We start from the raw sequence: 17,239 nt of genomic DNA, 5'->3' as shown, positions 1-17,239 counted from the left end.
TTCAGGGCGAGAGGCATAATATTGTCACTTCTACATTATTGGAAAGGCAAGGTCAATTAGAGAAGCGGACGTCTGGTGAAGTCCCGTCTTCGACTCCAAAAGTGGTGGACATGGCTAATCCCTTAAATAACACCAACCCTTACATAAATCAGGACAGTAGTGGGATAAATTCGGCAAATGTTTCAGGTCAGACTCAAATTGTTAATATTATTAAACTTCATGAGGAACAACCGAAGAAGTTCAATAACGTTAAAGGCGTTACTCCTAAAAGCTTCATTCGTGAACTTCAGGAATACTTCAGAGATAATAAGATACCTCCTGAACGCCAACTAAGGGTAACTGAACGCTATTTAGAGAATTCAGTATTAACATGGTATGAAGCATTCAAATATTCATTTGAAGATTTTGAAGGGTTCAAGAAGGCATTTCTGGAGAGATATTGGAACAGTGATCTACAGCATAATTTAAAAACAGAACTTTACGCTAAGAGGTACGCTTCTTCTACGCCCACACGCTACGCCGATTATTTTTCAGCCCAGCTACGTAAACTAAAGGAGCTTGATATGCCACCCTCAGAAGTTGAAGTAGTCCGTGTAATAATAAGGCAACTTCCAGCGGACATTCAACGTATAATGATTGCTTCGAACGCGCAGACCGCAATTCAGGCCGAAGCCGTGCTCCGACAGCTCGACCTAACTTCGAGAGAGCAACCAAGGCGTAATCTAGGTCAAGACCAACAGGTGTTACAAACTACAGTCGTCCGAGCCGACAGTGGAGCTTCGTTCAACCAAGGGAAACCTAGCGGTCGAACTACAAAGGAAATGTCATCGAGAGACCGTTCTCCTAGGTCAGGACACAGAAGTGACGAGGAGAGAGATTATTACCGAAGGAATGTACGACGCAGACCCTATGAAAATATTCGAGGAAGGTGGAGAAGAAATAGCGAAAATAACTATACGGGAGGAAGAAAAAGAAACTGGAGACAAGAAGAGAGAGAGAAATACATCCAGGAATTACGCAAGGAAAATCAGGAGAAATCCAAGTGGCGTCACGCGATTCAGGACCAGGACGAGAACCCAGATATAGTAGGAGCGGAAAGCTTAGAATACCAAAGGGCTAAGCAAGAAGAAAATCGCCAGCGCTATGAAGAGGTAGATTATAGCCAAGGGGCTATTAAAAAAAAACATCCATCCAACTAGAAAATGATAGTTCGAATCCTAACTCTTGTAATTCAGAGGTCCCGAAGGAATGGATTGTAGTTCAGATTGATTCATGGGTTACTAAATCTGATGATCTGTTAGAAGAGAATCTTGAGACTAGTAGAAATGATGCAAGGACATTACCAATAATATTAGCTAAAATTTGTGGTGTGAGAGTAAAATGCTTAGTTGACACCGGCTCCACTATTAGTGTAATATCAACATCATTTATGAATGACTTAAGAGAAAGGCATGAAATACCTATCATTCCCGTCTCACATGTTAAAATTAAAGGAATTATCCCTGACAAAATTGTAATTTGCAAGCAGCAGACATTTCTCGATGTGGAAATCGGAAACACCAAGTTCCCTAATATATTTTTGGCCATGACAAATATTAAATTTAATATCATTCTTGGAATGGATTTTCTTACATCATACCACGCAAACATTAGTTTAGACTCCAACCAAATAGTATTTCGTCTGGAGGAATTTTCAGAAATTACAGTCATGAATCCTGTTGATGTAACCGACCAAGAGGTGTTCCACATAAATTGCGCCTTACCATCGAGGGAGAAAGAAGACCATGAGGCCTTAGAAGAAATTCATCAGGTTCTGGATGACATAATTGAAGAGGGCGAAAATAGAACGCATCCCTTGGATCTTATAAATCAGAAGGTGAATTCAGCTCAGGGAAATGACAAGGAAAAGGAACAACTACGAAATCTATTATTAAAATATAAGAACTTGTTTGATGACAAACCGGGACAAATTCCAGATTTTAAATATTCATTGGTGGTAACTGACTGGACTCCTTTCAAGAAGAAGCCATACCCGATCCCGGAGAAATTCCATTCTAGAGTGGAAAAATTAATCGAAGGCATGGAAAAGGATGGGATCATAATGAAAGCCAGTACACCCTTTCTTAGTTCTTTGGTCATCGTAAGCAAGCCAGATGGATCCCTTCGTTTGTGTTTAGACGCTCGTGAGATAAACCTGAAGTTGATCCCTGAAAGAGACCAGGCACCTGCTATTAAGGAAGTTCTAAGGAAATTTCGAGGGATGAATCTCTTTACGTCAGTCGACTTCACTTCCTCATACTATCACATTCCCCTGGAGGAAAAATCTAGACTCCTAACTGGATTCATGTTTAATCAACAGACCTACGTCTTCCGAAAATTGCCCTTTGGCATATCTAATGCAGGAAGCGCTCTTATCCGAGCATTGGATCGGTGTCTTACGGAGGAAGTAAAGAGCTTCACGACTAAGTACATTGACGATTTACTTTTGGCCAGTGAAACCTTCGAAGATCACTTATCTAAACTGGAGAAATTACTGGAGAATCTCTCTAGAACAGGATTCCACATAAATCTAGCCAAGTCAAAATTCTGTCAGACTGAAATTCTATTTTTAGGACATATAATAGATGGTGAGGGAATCAGACCTAACCCGGTCAAGATTGAAGCCATAAGTAAATTTTCAAGGCCCTTAAGAGTGAAACATGTAAGGCAATTTTTAGGGATGGCCAACTTTTTCGCCAACCATTGCCCTAATTTTACGCAGACTGTCGCACCTTTACAGGATATGCTAAAAAAGGGAAACAGATGGAAATGGAATGATGAATGTGAGACAGCATTTAATAAGACCAAGGAAATGCTGATACAAAACGTCAAATTGGGATATCCAGACTTTGTAAAACCATTCATATTACAAACAGACGCGTCAGGTATTGGAACTGGAGCTGTGTTATTCCAAGAAAATAAGGAAGACCCTGAAAGGAGAATTTATCTTGCCTTCGTCAGCAGAAAATTGAGAAATCACGAAAAGCACTACACGGTTACTGAATTGGAGATGTTGTCAATAGTATATGCTCTCAAATACTGGCAGAAGATAATATATGGTTATCAAATTATTATCAGGACTGATCACAAAGCTTTGACGTTCATGTTGAAAACTACCATGGCATCTGAACGAATATTCAGGTGGACGATGTTTGTCCAGCAATTTGACATCAAACTGGAGCACTGTACTGGAAAAAGCAATTTGTTAGCTGACTGTTTAAGTCGTAACCCGAATGCCGATATTGAGGAAATTCATCAGATTGAATTAATTCCAGAGGACCACGAATTTTTAAGAAAATTACGTTATATTCGGCAAGCCCAGAAGAGAGACAAAGATTTAAGAAACATCATAGACTTTTTGGAGAAGAGAATCAAACCTGGAGAACCTAATTATAGAAGATATAAAAGGAAATCCTCACGTTACCAATATTTGGATGGAATATTATTTAAATTCATTGATTCTGCAAAATCGGAACTTAGAGTTGTGGTGCCTCCAAAATTACAGGAATCCCTTATCTGGCATACGCACAGAATAACAGGTCATGGTGGTATTGATAAGACGGTTGCCACTATTCAAGAAAAATTCACTTGGGAGAAACTTCGAACCATTGTTCGTAATGTAGTCCGCACATGTGATACTTGTCAGCGAGTAAAACCCAGCTCTCATCTGCTTCAGCATAGTCCTATTCCCATATTACCTACAGGGCCTAAACAGTTATTTGCAATGGACCTATTTGGACCAGTCCCGATCTCTAGGAGGGGAAACCGACATGTAATAGTCACTATCGACGTATTTTCTAAGTATATTGCCTTGTATCCTATCCAAAAGGCGAATTCAAAATCTGTAATCCGTCGGATAATCCGCAATCTGATACCTCACATGGGCAAGCCAAAAGCCATATTGACTGATCACGGATCACAATTTACCTCCGCTGAATTTCGTCAAGCTATGGAACAATTAGGCATTAAGCATATATTGAACTCTGTCCGCCATCCATCGAGCAATCCAGCTGAAAGAGTAATGCAGGAACTGTCAAAATTCTGCCGTATTTTCTGCGGAAATACATATTGGTTATGGGTAGATGTGTTACCAATTATGATGGAATGCTTAAATAACACTGTGCACGAGGCAACATCTCAGATTCCAGTTGTTCTTCATTTTGACAGACGACCTTACCGACCTTGGGATAGTATCATTCAATGCCCAGGAAATGTAAAACCTACCCTGGAGGAGAATATTGAGAAGGCAGCTAAATCTCTAAAGGAACAAGCTGAGAGAAGGCAACGACGTGTCAGAAACAAGAAGTTTCGTCGTCCATTAAAATTACATGAGCTCGTGTTACTAAAAAAAAACCAGCTTCCTCAGAAACCACAAGTAAATTTTATGCCAAGTTTGCACCGTTATTTATTGGGCCGTACAAAATTATTAAAGTCTATGGGAACAATGCCTATCGCATACAAAGTCTTGATCAATCATATGAAGGAGTTCATAATGGTTCAAATTTGAAGAGCTATCACTGTCCTAAACAATTTGCTGTAAATCAAATAAACGTCATCTTTGAAGAGGAAACGTCATGGAACGAAGATGAGGATCCGATCTACCTTCATGCTTCAACGCAGGTCGATATGACGGAAGAAGTATGCAAAGAATGTCAGGAGTTACAAAATTCCACCATGAGCCAATTACGCTTGCTTTGTGCTGCGCTGGAACTGGACAATAGTAGGCTACGTGCTGGAACGTCATCTGGAATAATTATGGAATAGTGTGACACAAAACTGTATTTCAAAATTTTCAAGGGACATGTTAATTATATTTCCAGATAATAATGATTTAATCTGCCCATCAAATCATTTTTTCAGCCACGGGAAAATATGCACCCTTGAAAATTGGTTATTGGTTTGCATGGGGAGAATATTTTATTTCTAGTGTGGAACCATGCATAAATTTATCGTCCAGGAAGGTGATTTCAACTCTGCACTGTTTGCTAGCCAGCGAGGGGAACAGGTTTTTCCCATGCCGTGCATACGAGTCTGGGTTTTTTTTTTTGTGCCTTGTTGAAGACAGCAGAAGGTGGCACGTGGACAGGAACTCGACCAGATTAAAAGCGATCAATACTTTGAGATTTTGACGTCATGATATTCAACCAATTGGACCGCAAGGTTAGCCTGATCGCAAAGTCTTAGCCAATAAAAATTAATTAACAGACACACCTACGTCTTGAAGGAATAAATACCCATGTACTTGAGGAAATCATTCTCTTTTGCTCTCTTTTGCTTTCTTTGCTCATTTGCATTCGCTCAGTGCTCATTTGGTCTTTGCTCAGTTGTCTACGGGAAGAATTGTTCGAGCACATGTGTTACTGGAAACGACGTATTCGACGTGGAATATTACCAGTATTCATTTAAGGAAAGACGAAAAATTTCTGCTTCTGAGGAAATTTTGGGACATAAAATTATCGGAAACGCAGCAGTTCAGATTTCTTTAGTTTTATAAACCTGAAGAGAATTTATAAAGTAGGTAAAACTGTGCCATCTTGAAGAATCGAGTGTGTGTGGAGTATTTTTTCTAAGACATATCTTTTAGTTTCAGCTTCAACCAGAAGACGCAAGATCCCCAGCAACCTTAAATAGTTTGGAAGAATGGAACTTCAGCGTTACGACGAAGTATGTATTTGTCGTGAGTCCTCGCCTGCTGCAGCCATGTATCTTTAAAATGTGAGGCATAATTCAGCCCGGGAGAGAATAACATCAGAGATGGAGTTTGGTTAAATATTCATTGATCATCAGCCGAGTCCAGAAGCCAAGTCTACTACAGCTAAGATTTTAAATTATATTTTTCTCTTTTCTTTGTTGTAACAATTATGTAGACGTAGTCCTTGCTTGAATATTTAAAGTCATTTCTAATTGTCTTTGTAGTTAGAAATTTCACTCTTCTTTCACTGGTGTTGGTAGATTTGATGTGTGTGAGAGTGTATTTGGGACCTATAATTTGTTCTATGTGAGTGAGTGCTTCGTGACATATTCTCACTGTCCCATGTTAAGTCTAGGGAAGTGTTAAAAATATTTGACCCACGCGATAATAATTTTCAATTTATAAATTAATGATGGAATAATTTTTGATTTATTTGGGACAGAATATCGACGTGTTCTGTGAATTTAGGATTTTTCCTTGATGTTTTGTGGTTTACCATAGATCCGAAATAGAATAGAGTCATCTATGATTTCCTTAAACCATAGCCTGCGATGACGCGACCGCGCGCGTATAATAATAATAATAATAATAATAATTGACATTATTACGGTCTAATAGAATATTTAAAGGTCATGAGTGTAATTATTGCTGTGCTTATAAGTGATTAATATGTGCTATTTTGAAGTAGATGTGACCTGGAATATTGGTCGTGGCTTGAATGTCCACAGATTTTGCATTTACTGTTATTGGTAATTTTTGAGACTTGTAAATGGATCTTAAGATAGGTTTTTATTTGTGTGTCCATTACATGAGTCAATTAAGGAAGAGAGTGTGTTTTTGAACATAATTTCTTCTTGTGCAGCACATGTTGGTCAATAATTTGTGATAATGAGAGATTAAAAATAACGTAGTCGTGACTCATAGACCGTATGCGCGAATGTTTATTTATCTGTGACTGTAGGCAGTTCTATGGAATTTTTAGTGACGATTTCTACTACAAAATTATTCTGGAACATCGTTGTGGAATTTATTTCATTGGAAAAGTGGTAATCCTGTCACAATCACACGTCAGACGTTTGTAATGGTAACCCTTGTCTGATATGGTCATCGAGAGAAGTTCTCATGTTTCAGATAAAATTTAAAAATAAAAATCAAAAGATAGGATTCGATAAATTTATTTAATAATATTAACGTGGACCAAAGCTTGAATGTGAGATGGATGAATGATTGATTTTATTTATAATTGTGATTTCCATGGTTATATTTCGTCATGTTGTGTGTACGCTGAGCGCGTAAAGTTTCGTTTATTTTGTTGTTTTGTGGCGAGCATATTTAGCTCAATTATGAATCTTTAAGTGATTTTATGACGAAATAAGACAGATTAGGATCTTTGCTTCGAGAAAAAAATACTTAAGCAAGGATCGCGTCAATGAAATAAGCTCACAAAATGTAAAATGTGTAACGCTATAATGCGAAAATTTTAAGCCTTTATTGTGAGTTGTGCACAACACTAGGTCAATTGACGTAAGAATAAGAATCAAATGAGTTAGATATTTGATCTCAAAATAATTTCGTTATATAATTTGAAGCTTAAATAATTAATTGAAATAATATTTAATTAATAGAAGGGAGTTATTGGATTTTTCGTGTGACGTAGAAATTTGACTCACAATTTAAATGAACCGCTAAGTATTGTCAATTTAAATTATAATTCAAGAAAAGGAGAAATAATTCATATTTTGAGATTTTGAGATAGGTTTTTCTCAAATAATAATTTGTTTAATTTCTTAGGACGATTTATTAAGGCTTAATTTCGTCTGTTTACAGAATTCAAATTAATGGAGAACTGCGGAAGAATTCCGGCAGGGAAGAATTAAATAATTTTATTTCAAGATTCTGAAAATATTTCTAGAACCTGGAAAGTGCTAATATTTTATTTAATAAATGTTAAAAGCCATTTCTTTCTAGTGTTTTCATTTGTCGTCAGTCCTTAGATTGTCCCTGACCCCTATAATTTAGCGTCGCCTGTAAGCGAACGTTCCGCCTCTGGGAACTTTTGCTTACCGGCTGAGCTGCCCGGCAAAACGGGGGCACAACATATATTTACACTTGGAACTAGTTTCGACGCTGTTTGGCGTCATCTTCAGCCAAAATGTGGGAAATAGGCTAGCATGTAGACATTTATATTACACAAGGCGTTACATTAAACAATACACATCTTACGAGGAGATAAAAACAGGGACGAATATAGAAACAAATGAATCGTTGATAAGGCAAAAGTTATACATATTAAAAATAACCTTAACCACACATCTTGCAGTGCGAAAATATTTGCCTTGAATGAATCCTGAATACAAAACGCACGCGGACACACTTCTGAAGAGCCAGCAGGCAGGAAAAAGTAAGGTGAAACCTTAAGAGTTCTTCTGAGAAGATTTCATCGTTTTTTCTATGTTCCGACTAACTAATGAAGTCTCCCTTGAGTTCCTGATAAACATACACAACAGGAAATTCTCCTTCACTCTCAACAATAGCTATAAAGACCAACGGTAAATTGTATTTTAAATACTGTACAGAGATGTGAAAGCATGATCTTGAACATGATATAACTTCTTCATTTAACCACCTTTTGAAAGTCTCTCTCTATATTACATAGCTTCATTAACACCACCATTCTGTAGATGCACAAAATAATCTTGTAATCTTCACAGGTCCGGTATTCAGCTCGACAAGAATATAAAATTGGTATTAAGGAATACGTTTTCTGAGAGTTTGGAGGTTTTGTATTCAGGAATCATTCAAAGCGAATATTTTCGCACTGCAAGATGTGTGGTTAAGGTTATTTTTAATATTTATAACTTTTGCTTTCTCAATGATTCATTTGTTTCTACATTCGTCCCTGTTTTTATCTCCTCGTAAGATGTGTATTGTTTAATGTAACGCCTTGTGTAATATAAATGTCTACATGCTAGCCTATTTCCCACATTTTGGCTGAAGATGACGCCAAACAGCGTCGAAACTAGTTCCAAGTGTAAATATATGTTGTAAATAAACTATAACATTTTTGTATTGAAAAGGTGGACCCTTTTAAGTTTCCTATCTTCCATTCTCAGTTCAATACGGACAAAAATGAAATTCTTAGATTTAAACAGATAGGTCGTGCGGCGACGATGGAACAGGAAAGGGCTGGGAGTGGGAAGGAAGCGGCCGTGGCCTTACTTAAGGTACAGTCCCAGCACTTGCCTGGTGTGTAAATGGGAAACCACGGAAAACCATCTTCAGGGCTGCCAACAGTGGGGTTCGAACCTACTATCACCCGAATACTGGATACTGGCCGCACTTAAGCGACTCCAGCTATCGAGCTTGGTATACTAAAATCCAAAGTTGTCTGTAAAGTTCTTAATCTTATGTGAAAACATAAGACGGCAAACTTCTTAAGGCACTTAAGCGCGAGGACAAGGGTATTAGTACTCATCAGAAACGTAGCTAAATATATATTAGCAGGTAGACGTGATTGTAGCTTCCTACATTAAAGAGCCGAAAAGAAAATATATGAGTTTGAGTAGAACTTGTGGTGTTATATGTCCCTTCGACAGCTGTGATGTTAATTTGGTTGAAGATGAGGTGAGCTGAAGAAAATATGTTGTGTGTAATTTCATTTATCTTTACAACAGTCAAAAATATGTTGTGTGTCATTTCATTTATCTTTACAACAGCAAAGAAGTATAGGCTATACCATTAAAAGAAAGCTTTCTAGGGGGCAACATTGCAGGGGAAAAACCAGTCAGAGTAGCCTTGACATCTGAGATACAACACTGAAAAGATGGACAGTACTTCATGGAAGCACTCAATTTTATATATATATATATGTGTGTGTGTGTGTGTGTGTATGTAAATTCCCACAGGGAACCTGAAATATTTGTCCAAATCCCCTGTGGGTGGGAGGCAGTAGAATAACACCCATGGTATCTCCTGTCCGTCTTAAGAGGCAACCATAAGGGGCCCAGGAGCTCTGAACTTGAAAGCGTGGGTTGGCGACCACGGGACTCTTGGCTGAGTCCTGGCATTGCTTCCACTTACTTGTGCCGGCTTCTCACTTTCATCTATCCTATCCGACCTCTCTTGGTCAACTTTTGTTCTTTCCCGACCCCGAAGGTATTAGAGCACTCGAGGCCTAGGAGGTCATTCACTTTCATGCCCTTTGCGGCCCTTCATTTTTCGAAGTGTCAAATCCCTTCCATTTTTTTTCTCTCTGATTGGTGTTATATAGAGGATGACTGTTTAGTTGTACTTCCTCTTAAAACAATAATCGCCACCACCACCACCACCGAATGAGTAAATTCATAATGACAAGATAATTGATCTGTCATTGGACTTTATAAATTTTTCCAGCTAACTCATTCTTGGTTGCCAGCATTTCGCCCCTGTGTGCCAATTTGGGCTCATCAGCTGGTAATTAGCACACGTACCAAGACACATGGCTAGTGCATACCGTGCAAGCCACTGCATAGGCTACTTGGAGCCACCGGCAGTGTCAACGTTCTATGAGAGAGACTTTGTCTCATTTACAAACACTGATGTCTGCAAGGCCATCAGATGACATAGATACTGATTCCAATAGGGAACCTAAAACATTTCTCCTGAATAAGCCAATTTATAATTACAATATAAATGGTCCATTATTGAACATTATAAATTGTACCAGGTGGTACACCTCTACGCCGCACATTCGAAGTTTCCACCTTAAAGTACTCCTCTACTGGAGAAACAGTGAACTTAAAACTGGATCTACTTAAACCTTTCGTCTGAAGATGTCACTGTGTGAATTTTGACGTGTTTTTTGTTTACTATTTATCAAGAAGTTTGGACATTCTCTCATAGATGTCACTGCCTAAAAACTCTGATCATGCACCGTAGTGCGAAGTGGAGGAACTTTCTTGAAGAAATTCTGTACTCATAAGTTTTTGTCCTTACTAAATTTCGTTCTTTCATTTGGGGGTTGGCAATCTTTTCTTTCCGCCAGTTTTGAAGTTAGCCAATCAATAATTTCTGTAATTAATTTTCAGCCAATCCGGTATTTCTTCTTCGATGTTGTGTGTAACTGTGTAAAGTAGCCAATAAAAGCCTGTGGGTGTGTCTTAATTATTCATGAAAGGTCTCGAACCTTCCCCGACGGTATAAAAACTGATTTTCTTGCCTCTCGGCCACTTCATCAACATCTAACCTAGTGTATGGACGTGTAGCAGGAGGCGGGAAGTGCCTCTTCCATCAGGCAGCAGTTCTTCAGTAAGGTAATGGCCGCTTAACATCTTTATTTCTTGCTAGCTCAGCAGTTTAACCCACGGGAAAGGTCCGAAACCTTTACCATGTAACCCATCCTTACAAATATGTAAATTTCTACCAGTTTATGTAAAAACTTAAGTAAATTTGTAACTGTAATTCGGGGATAGAGAGTGATTTACCCTCTCGAGCTCCCCTTCATATTGGTTTGAGGTGAGTACGTTTTGGTAACTGATTTTCTTCTTTCCCTTAATGTTTTAAATTTTTTCCTTATACGAGTCACCTCCATAGTTGGGGAATAGCCCCGGTTTCACCGGCCTAGTGCCTTTTAGGTTTTAAAGTGTGTATTTAGGAGTGCAAGTATACGCCTCCATTCTTTTTGGTATTCCGGGCCATTTACTTAACCTGTTCTTTTCCTGCCCAGTAGATTGGGTACAAGATACCCCCGTGTCATGGTTGTAAGTTGTGCCTTGATGGCAATCAATGGTAAACACCAATATTGCCTTGTATAGGCGTGAAAAACTCAGAGCGTGTTAGCTCGTTTCCAGTGTATAAAGGTGCCTCTGGGAGGCTTGAGGTTAAAAGTTGGGAGCAAGTGCTCCAGGTATTAGGGGTTTTCTGCCCTTTGGTAAATATGTTTGTGAGCTGAGAGCTCAGAAAATGTAAAGGGAGGGCTTGAAGCCCAAGTTCTGTTTGTACCACCAATCTTATCTTTCCTAGAGTTAATTTTTGCTACTTGTACCTATTGCATTGTTTCTTGTTGTTCAAAAAAAAAAAAATCAGGAAGAGCAAAAGGAAAAATATAACCTTGTTACAGTTTTAAATTAACCTTGATTTTGGTAGTTAGACCCATTCACCCCGGCACCTTCTTTCACCTCTGCTAATCCACAAAACCGCGGTAACATAAATGATTATAATTCAGCATTCATTATAACCCTGAACTGGCACCTATAAAATTAAGTTTTATCATCATTAGATTATTTCCTATTCAGTCCTGCATATAAAATGCAGTTGCATTCCTTCTAATAGATACTTAATCCTCTTCTAAATTAGGAATGAGAAACAACATTTTTAACTATCAAATGATGGGTGGCAATAGCATTCACCAGAAACTACCAATCTCAACCAACAGTGATATTTAAATGTTAACACACACACACACACACACATCTGAACATAGTTCAAAATAGACTTCCAGCTTATTAGGTTATGTTAAAGAGATGTTCAGCACAGAACAAAAAATTGGCCAGACACACACCAATGGGAACCAACCCAAAATCCTTTAAATTTAACTTCTGATAGTCTCCCTACTGAGCTACGTTGGCCTGGTCATTTTTGTTCTGTTGGCAGAGGATAGTGTGTTTGTGAAAGCTAAGTAACTCACACCTGAGGAGAATAGAATACAATAATTATCATCATGTAAATGTAAAATTCAAAGTTCTTTACCAAGTGAACGATGATCAATACACACACGAATGAAGTGTGGGGCAGTAGAATAACACCCATGGTATCCCATGCCCGGCTTAAGAGGCAACTATAAGGGGCCCCAGGATTTCTGAACTTGAGAGCGTGGGTTGGCGACCACGGGGCTCTTAGCTGAGTCCTGGCATTGCTTCCACTTACTTGTGCCGGCTTCTCACTTTCATCTATCCTATCCAACCTCTCTTGGTCAACACTTGTTCTTTCCCGACCCCGAATAATTCCAATAATTCGACATTTCACAAGAAACCATCGCCATACTTTCCAAGACTATGTTACCCCCCATTCAACATGGAAATGAATTAGCGCCCACCAACCACGAGTTTTACCAATCTATTCTCATAAACATGAAAAATCACTGTTCAGGGTGATTATAATATGCATTTATTTCAAGAATATCTTACTATCAGATAAGAAAAACTATATTTTTTTTCCGAAGGTCTTTAATAATACTCCCTCCCCACAAGGTTAACAGTGTAAATAAAAACTAGTTAGAAGATCAAACAATATGTCCCAGAAAAACTTTTACTAAGAGAAGTCCTCTAAACTTCACACAGCATTTCCAATTGAGCTAACAAAGAGAAGTCAGGAGTTTTACACATAGATCTAAATTATTTCAGAAGTTGAAGAGAGGATTTAATGCAGGTCATATGGATAAATAGATTAATGGTCCATTAAACAGTACCAGTACATGTACACTGCCAAGCAATCACTTTCATAATGAGCTAATACATGGGCATGTAAACTTATGCAAAAAAAAAAAAAAAAAGGCATGTAAAGATGTACTATTGCGTAGAACGATGTACATAAAAAATTGAACTACATAAGAGAACACCTACTTTCTTCCGAACTCCATCTTGTTGACTTGACAGTTTAAGAAGAACAGGAGGAAGAAATTTTGACACTGCACTTTGCAGCTGTTCATCGGATTCTGCGGCACCGATACGAAAAAACACTCTTTCCAGCAAAGCTAAAAATGAAGAGAAATATTACTCTACAAGACGTTACACTATCATAAACACCCAACAGAACTTCAAAATATTGTTAAGTCATTATATTACAGGTATGACAATAAAAATAAATGCATTATCTCAAAATGTACATGAATGTTAAATTGGAAACAAGTGGGATTTAATGCAAGTCAGGGCACCACTGAATCAAAGCAGAACACATCCCAAATATCTCCATCAACTCACTCAATTCGTCAGTGGCACTGGCCATTTTCATTTATTCATACTTATATTATCTACACTACAAATGAAATAACCAAATTCTCATCCAACCACCAGACAAATCCAAACAAGGATCATATAAGAAAGTCGTTGAAAACTACTACACTCCTGTCACTATTGCACGGATTGCCGAAACAAAAGACGGCTCAAATATTAGCAGAGCACTGAATTGTTGGCACTACTGTAGAAAAGGCATGAAGTAAACGCCCTGAGAAAGCACCGAGCACAGAATAACATAGAGATGGCAATGCCTACCGCAATGCATTGGCTCGCTGAAGCCGAGTTTTGCACGCATCGCCATGTTGGCATTAACAGCAGTACTAGTTAATTCCTATCCGAGTCACGTTAATTCCTATCAGAGTCTGTCATTTTAAAAGATTTCTGTAACATTATTTCATTGGTTAACGTATGTAACGCAATAGAAAAGTCATAATGATAAGTAAGCACGCGGCAGTCCAGAACACTGTTTTAATCGCAATACCGGTAGTTTAAAATTCGGAAATATGAGCTCAAATAGCCTGTTATTATATCAGATCGTATTTAGCCCAAACGAATTGCCGATTTGCAAGGTGCAGCTAAAAATAATGGAACATTTTCATAAAGACCTATTTTAGAGAAAGAATAAGACAGGTTATGGACCATGAATATTTATATAGCTACCACATACTGTACACATCCACACAAAATATCATACACAATAAAAATATGCACAGTCTGTAGGCCTATCAATAAAATAATACACGATCAATAACAAAGATATCCTGGAAGACCAGTAAGTATGAGGTAAATAGGCCTAATTATTATAGAATTGTTGAGCCAAGTAAATCATATCAAAAAATAGAGAAATATATTTACATTAGTACACTTGATGAAATTAATTAATTCATATCAAGGATTATTTTGTAATGTATACATACATACATACATACATTATGATTATAGACTTATGCCTTTCAGCGTTCAGTCTGCAAGCCTCTGTGAATTTACTAAATGTCGTCACATTCCTCTATTTGCAACTAGTGCTGTGGCCTCATTTAGTTCTATATCTCTATATCTTTAAATCCAAACTGAGTCTAACCATCGTCGCCTTGGTCTCCCTCTACTTTTCTTACCCTCCGTACCAGAGTCCATTAGTCTCCTAGGTAACCTATCCTCCATTCGCCTCATATGACCCCACCACCGAAGCCGGTTTATACGTACAGCTTCATCCATCGAGTTCATTCCTAAATTAGCCTTTATCTCCTCATTCCGAGTACCCTCCTGTCATTCTTTCTGTACGCAATTTCTTTGGTTTTCATGCGATCTATTTGAGCACTAAAACATGTTTCTGCACTTTTATTACAGATAGATTTTTCCACAACAGGTACTTCCTGGACTGCTGTAGAGGAGTCTAACGAAGGCATTTCCACAGTCTTCATGATTTTAAGGACCCTCCTCTCCTGTAAAATAAATTTAAGAAGTAGTAGGCTTACACTGAAAAATATGTATTTCGACATATTTCTCACATCAAAGGCTAAAATGAAGAAAAACTAACCTTTGATTGTATTTGTAGGTACTTTGGGAAAGCAGAAAACACAGATGGCACAGTCCATTCCCTCAGACTTACGACACACAATGAAGTACGATCAAAATCACGTTCAGTAAAGTGAGCTGAACATATGGTACTGAAAGGTGTGGGGTACCAATTTTCCTTTCGTATAGCTCTTATCCATTTCTTCCGTCGTTCATTATCTTTAGGAAAACTGTAAATGATAAAGGGGCTTCTTAACCTATACTGCATGTGCGAGGGGAAAACAATTCGGCACTGAATATTCGCAAAAACATATTGCTTACCTGTGAAAAGTTATCCCTGGTATTTTCTTTGAAGCTCTGTTTGCACATCCATACGCTACACAAGTCGGCATTTTAAAATCATAACACAAACTTCCTTTATTTACTTCACACGTGGCGCACTGTTCACTTACTTACACTAACTGGTCTCCAATGTTTTGGTACAAACAAGATGGCGGCCGCTTATGTCCACTGACTTCAACTCAGACGGCACATTGCCATCTCTATGTTATTCTGTGCTCGTTGTGAGAAAGCCCCAACGATATGAAAGATATAGATAGGTAAACCAAGGTCTGTCTAGGGAGGTCAAGTCACGAATGCTACTTATGGAGCCGCCATATTGGGTCCTTAAGCAAGCGTAACCACAGGCAAGTGTATTCGTATTTAGAGGATTTCGGTAACGTACATTGAAATAAAAACAAAATACCAACTGTTTTTCATAAAAAAATTAATTTGGCATCTACTGGTCATGCATATACAACTGTATAACACTTAAATGATATGAATACATTCACAGCTATATTGAAATTCTTTTTTGAGAAACAAGAATCAAGAGAAAAGCTTATGTTCTTCTCTTTTACTTCCTTACAATTTGGTCTTACTGTTTTTCTTATTAATATCATCTGTCAAATACGTAATCTTATTGACAGAAACATAGAAATCTGTACAGTACCTGTGTCATATTATGATTACCGGTACATGAAATACTGAACTTGAAGCACTGTATTTAAAGTACTAAACGACGGCTGTAATAAATTACCTTCAGCGTTTTCTTTATTAAGAAAGTAATTTCCGATACTGCGTTTCTAAAAGGTTACCCCAGTATGTTGACACACACTGAATGCCTCTTGAGTTGAGTGCATTAAATTATGCATGGTAACTGTTGTTGTCATTCATGTGGTATTTCTTTGGGTTCTAAGGCAAAAATATTCTGCACATATGCAACAAGAGTGATGTTCTTAACTACTCTTAACTAGTTTATTGATAACCCATGCAGCTATATAGTACAAAGTGGTGGTGGTGATTATTGTTTTAAGGGGAACTACAACTGGACAACCATCCTCTATAAACACCAATCAGAAGAAAACAAATGGAAGGAGACCGACACTTCGAAAAATGAAGGTATCGGCAAAAGAAAGATGAAGGCCACAAACTGCGTGGAAATGAAAAACTTTCTAGGCCTCGAATGGGCTCATGCCGTCGCGGTCGGAAAAGAATAAGTGTTGACCAGGGGAGGTCGGATGGAATAGAATAGTGAAAGCCATGTCAAGACTCAGCTAAGAGCCTCGTAATCACAACCCAAAATAGATTTCCCCCCGTGGGTGGGGCAATAGAATAACACCCACGGTCTCCCCTGTCTGTCATAAAAGGCGACTGAAAGGGGCGTCAGGCGCTCCTAACTAGGGAGCGTGGGTTGTCGACCACGGGGATCTTAGCCGAGTCCTATAATAATAAGAAGAAGAATAAGAATAATAGTTAAGAAAATTAAAGCCATTGATAGACACGATTCCATAAGAAATAGAAATTCAGTCACTATTAAAGTGAGTTAATCTAGGTTAGGCTATTTTAGGGATTACATTAGGATATTATGTCAGGCTACGGTACATTAAATTACAGTAGTTGGTTAGTGCGAGTGAAGCGAGTGTTATGATCTTTAAGTATGTCCAGCCATATAATGTACTCTATA

At 38.1% G+C, this 17,239-nt stretch overlaps 1 protein-coding gene across 2 annotated transcripts in view; it reads right to left on the bottom strand.

The window, feature by feature from the left end:
* LOC136858532 (proteasome adapter and scaffold protein ECM29) overlaps nt 1–13,874 on the bottom strand; it is a 925,266-nt gene extending 911,392 nt beyond the window's left edge. The window contains exons 1-2 of one of the 2 annotated variants that reach the window (XM_067138136.2): nt 13,758–13,874; nt 13,330–13,460 (exon numbers count right to left, since the gene is read on the bottom strand). Coding sequence is in view for 1 of the 2 variants with exons in the window: in XM_067138135.2 (XP_066994236.2) it covers nt 13,330–13,460; nt 13,687–13,717 (162 nt within the window). In the remaining variant the exon portion in view is untranslated. Of the gene's footprint in view, nt 1–13,329; nt 13,461–13,686 lie in introns of both variants that reach the window. The other variant, XM_067138135.2, reaches the window with a different exon arrangement.
* Nucleotides 13,875–17,239: the final 3,365 nt, after the last annotated feature.

This window comes from Anabrus simplex, chromosome 1 (genome assembly GCF_040414725.1).
Source record: "Anabrus simplex isolate iqAnaSimp1 chromosome 1, ASM4041472v1, whole genome shotgun sequence".
Classification (NCBI taxonomy): Eukaryota; Metazoa; Arthropoda; class Insecta; order Orthoptera; family Tettigoniidae; genus Anabrus; species Anabrus simplex.
This window is presented reverse-complemented; position numbering and strand designations above follow the sequence as displayed.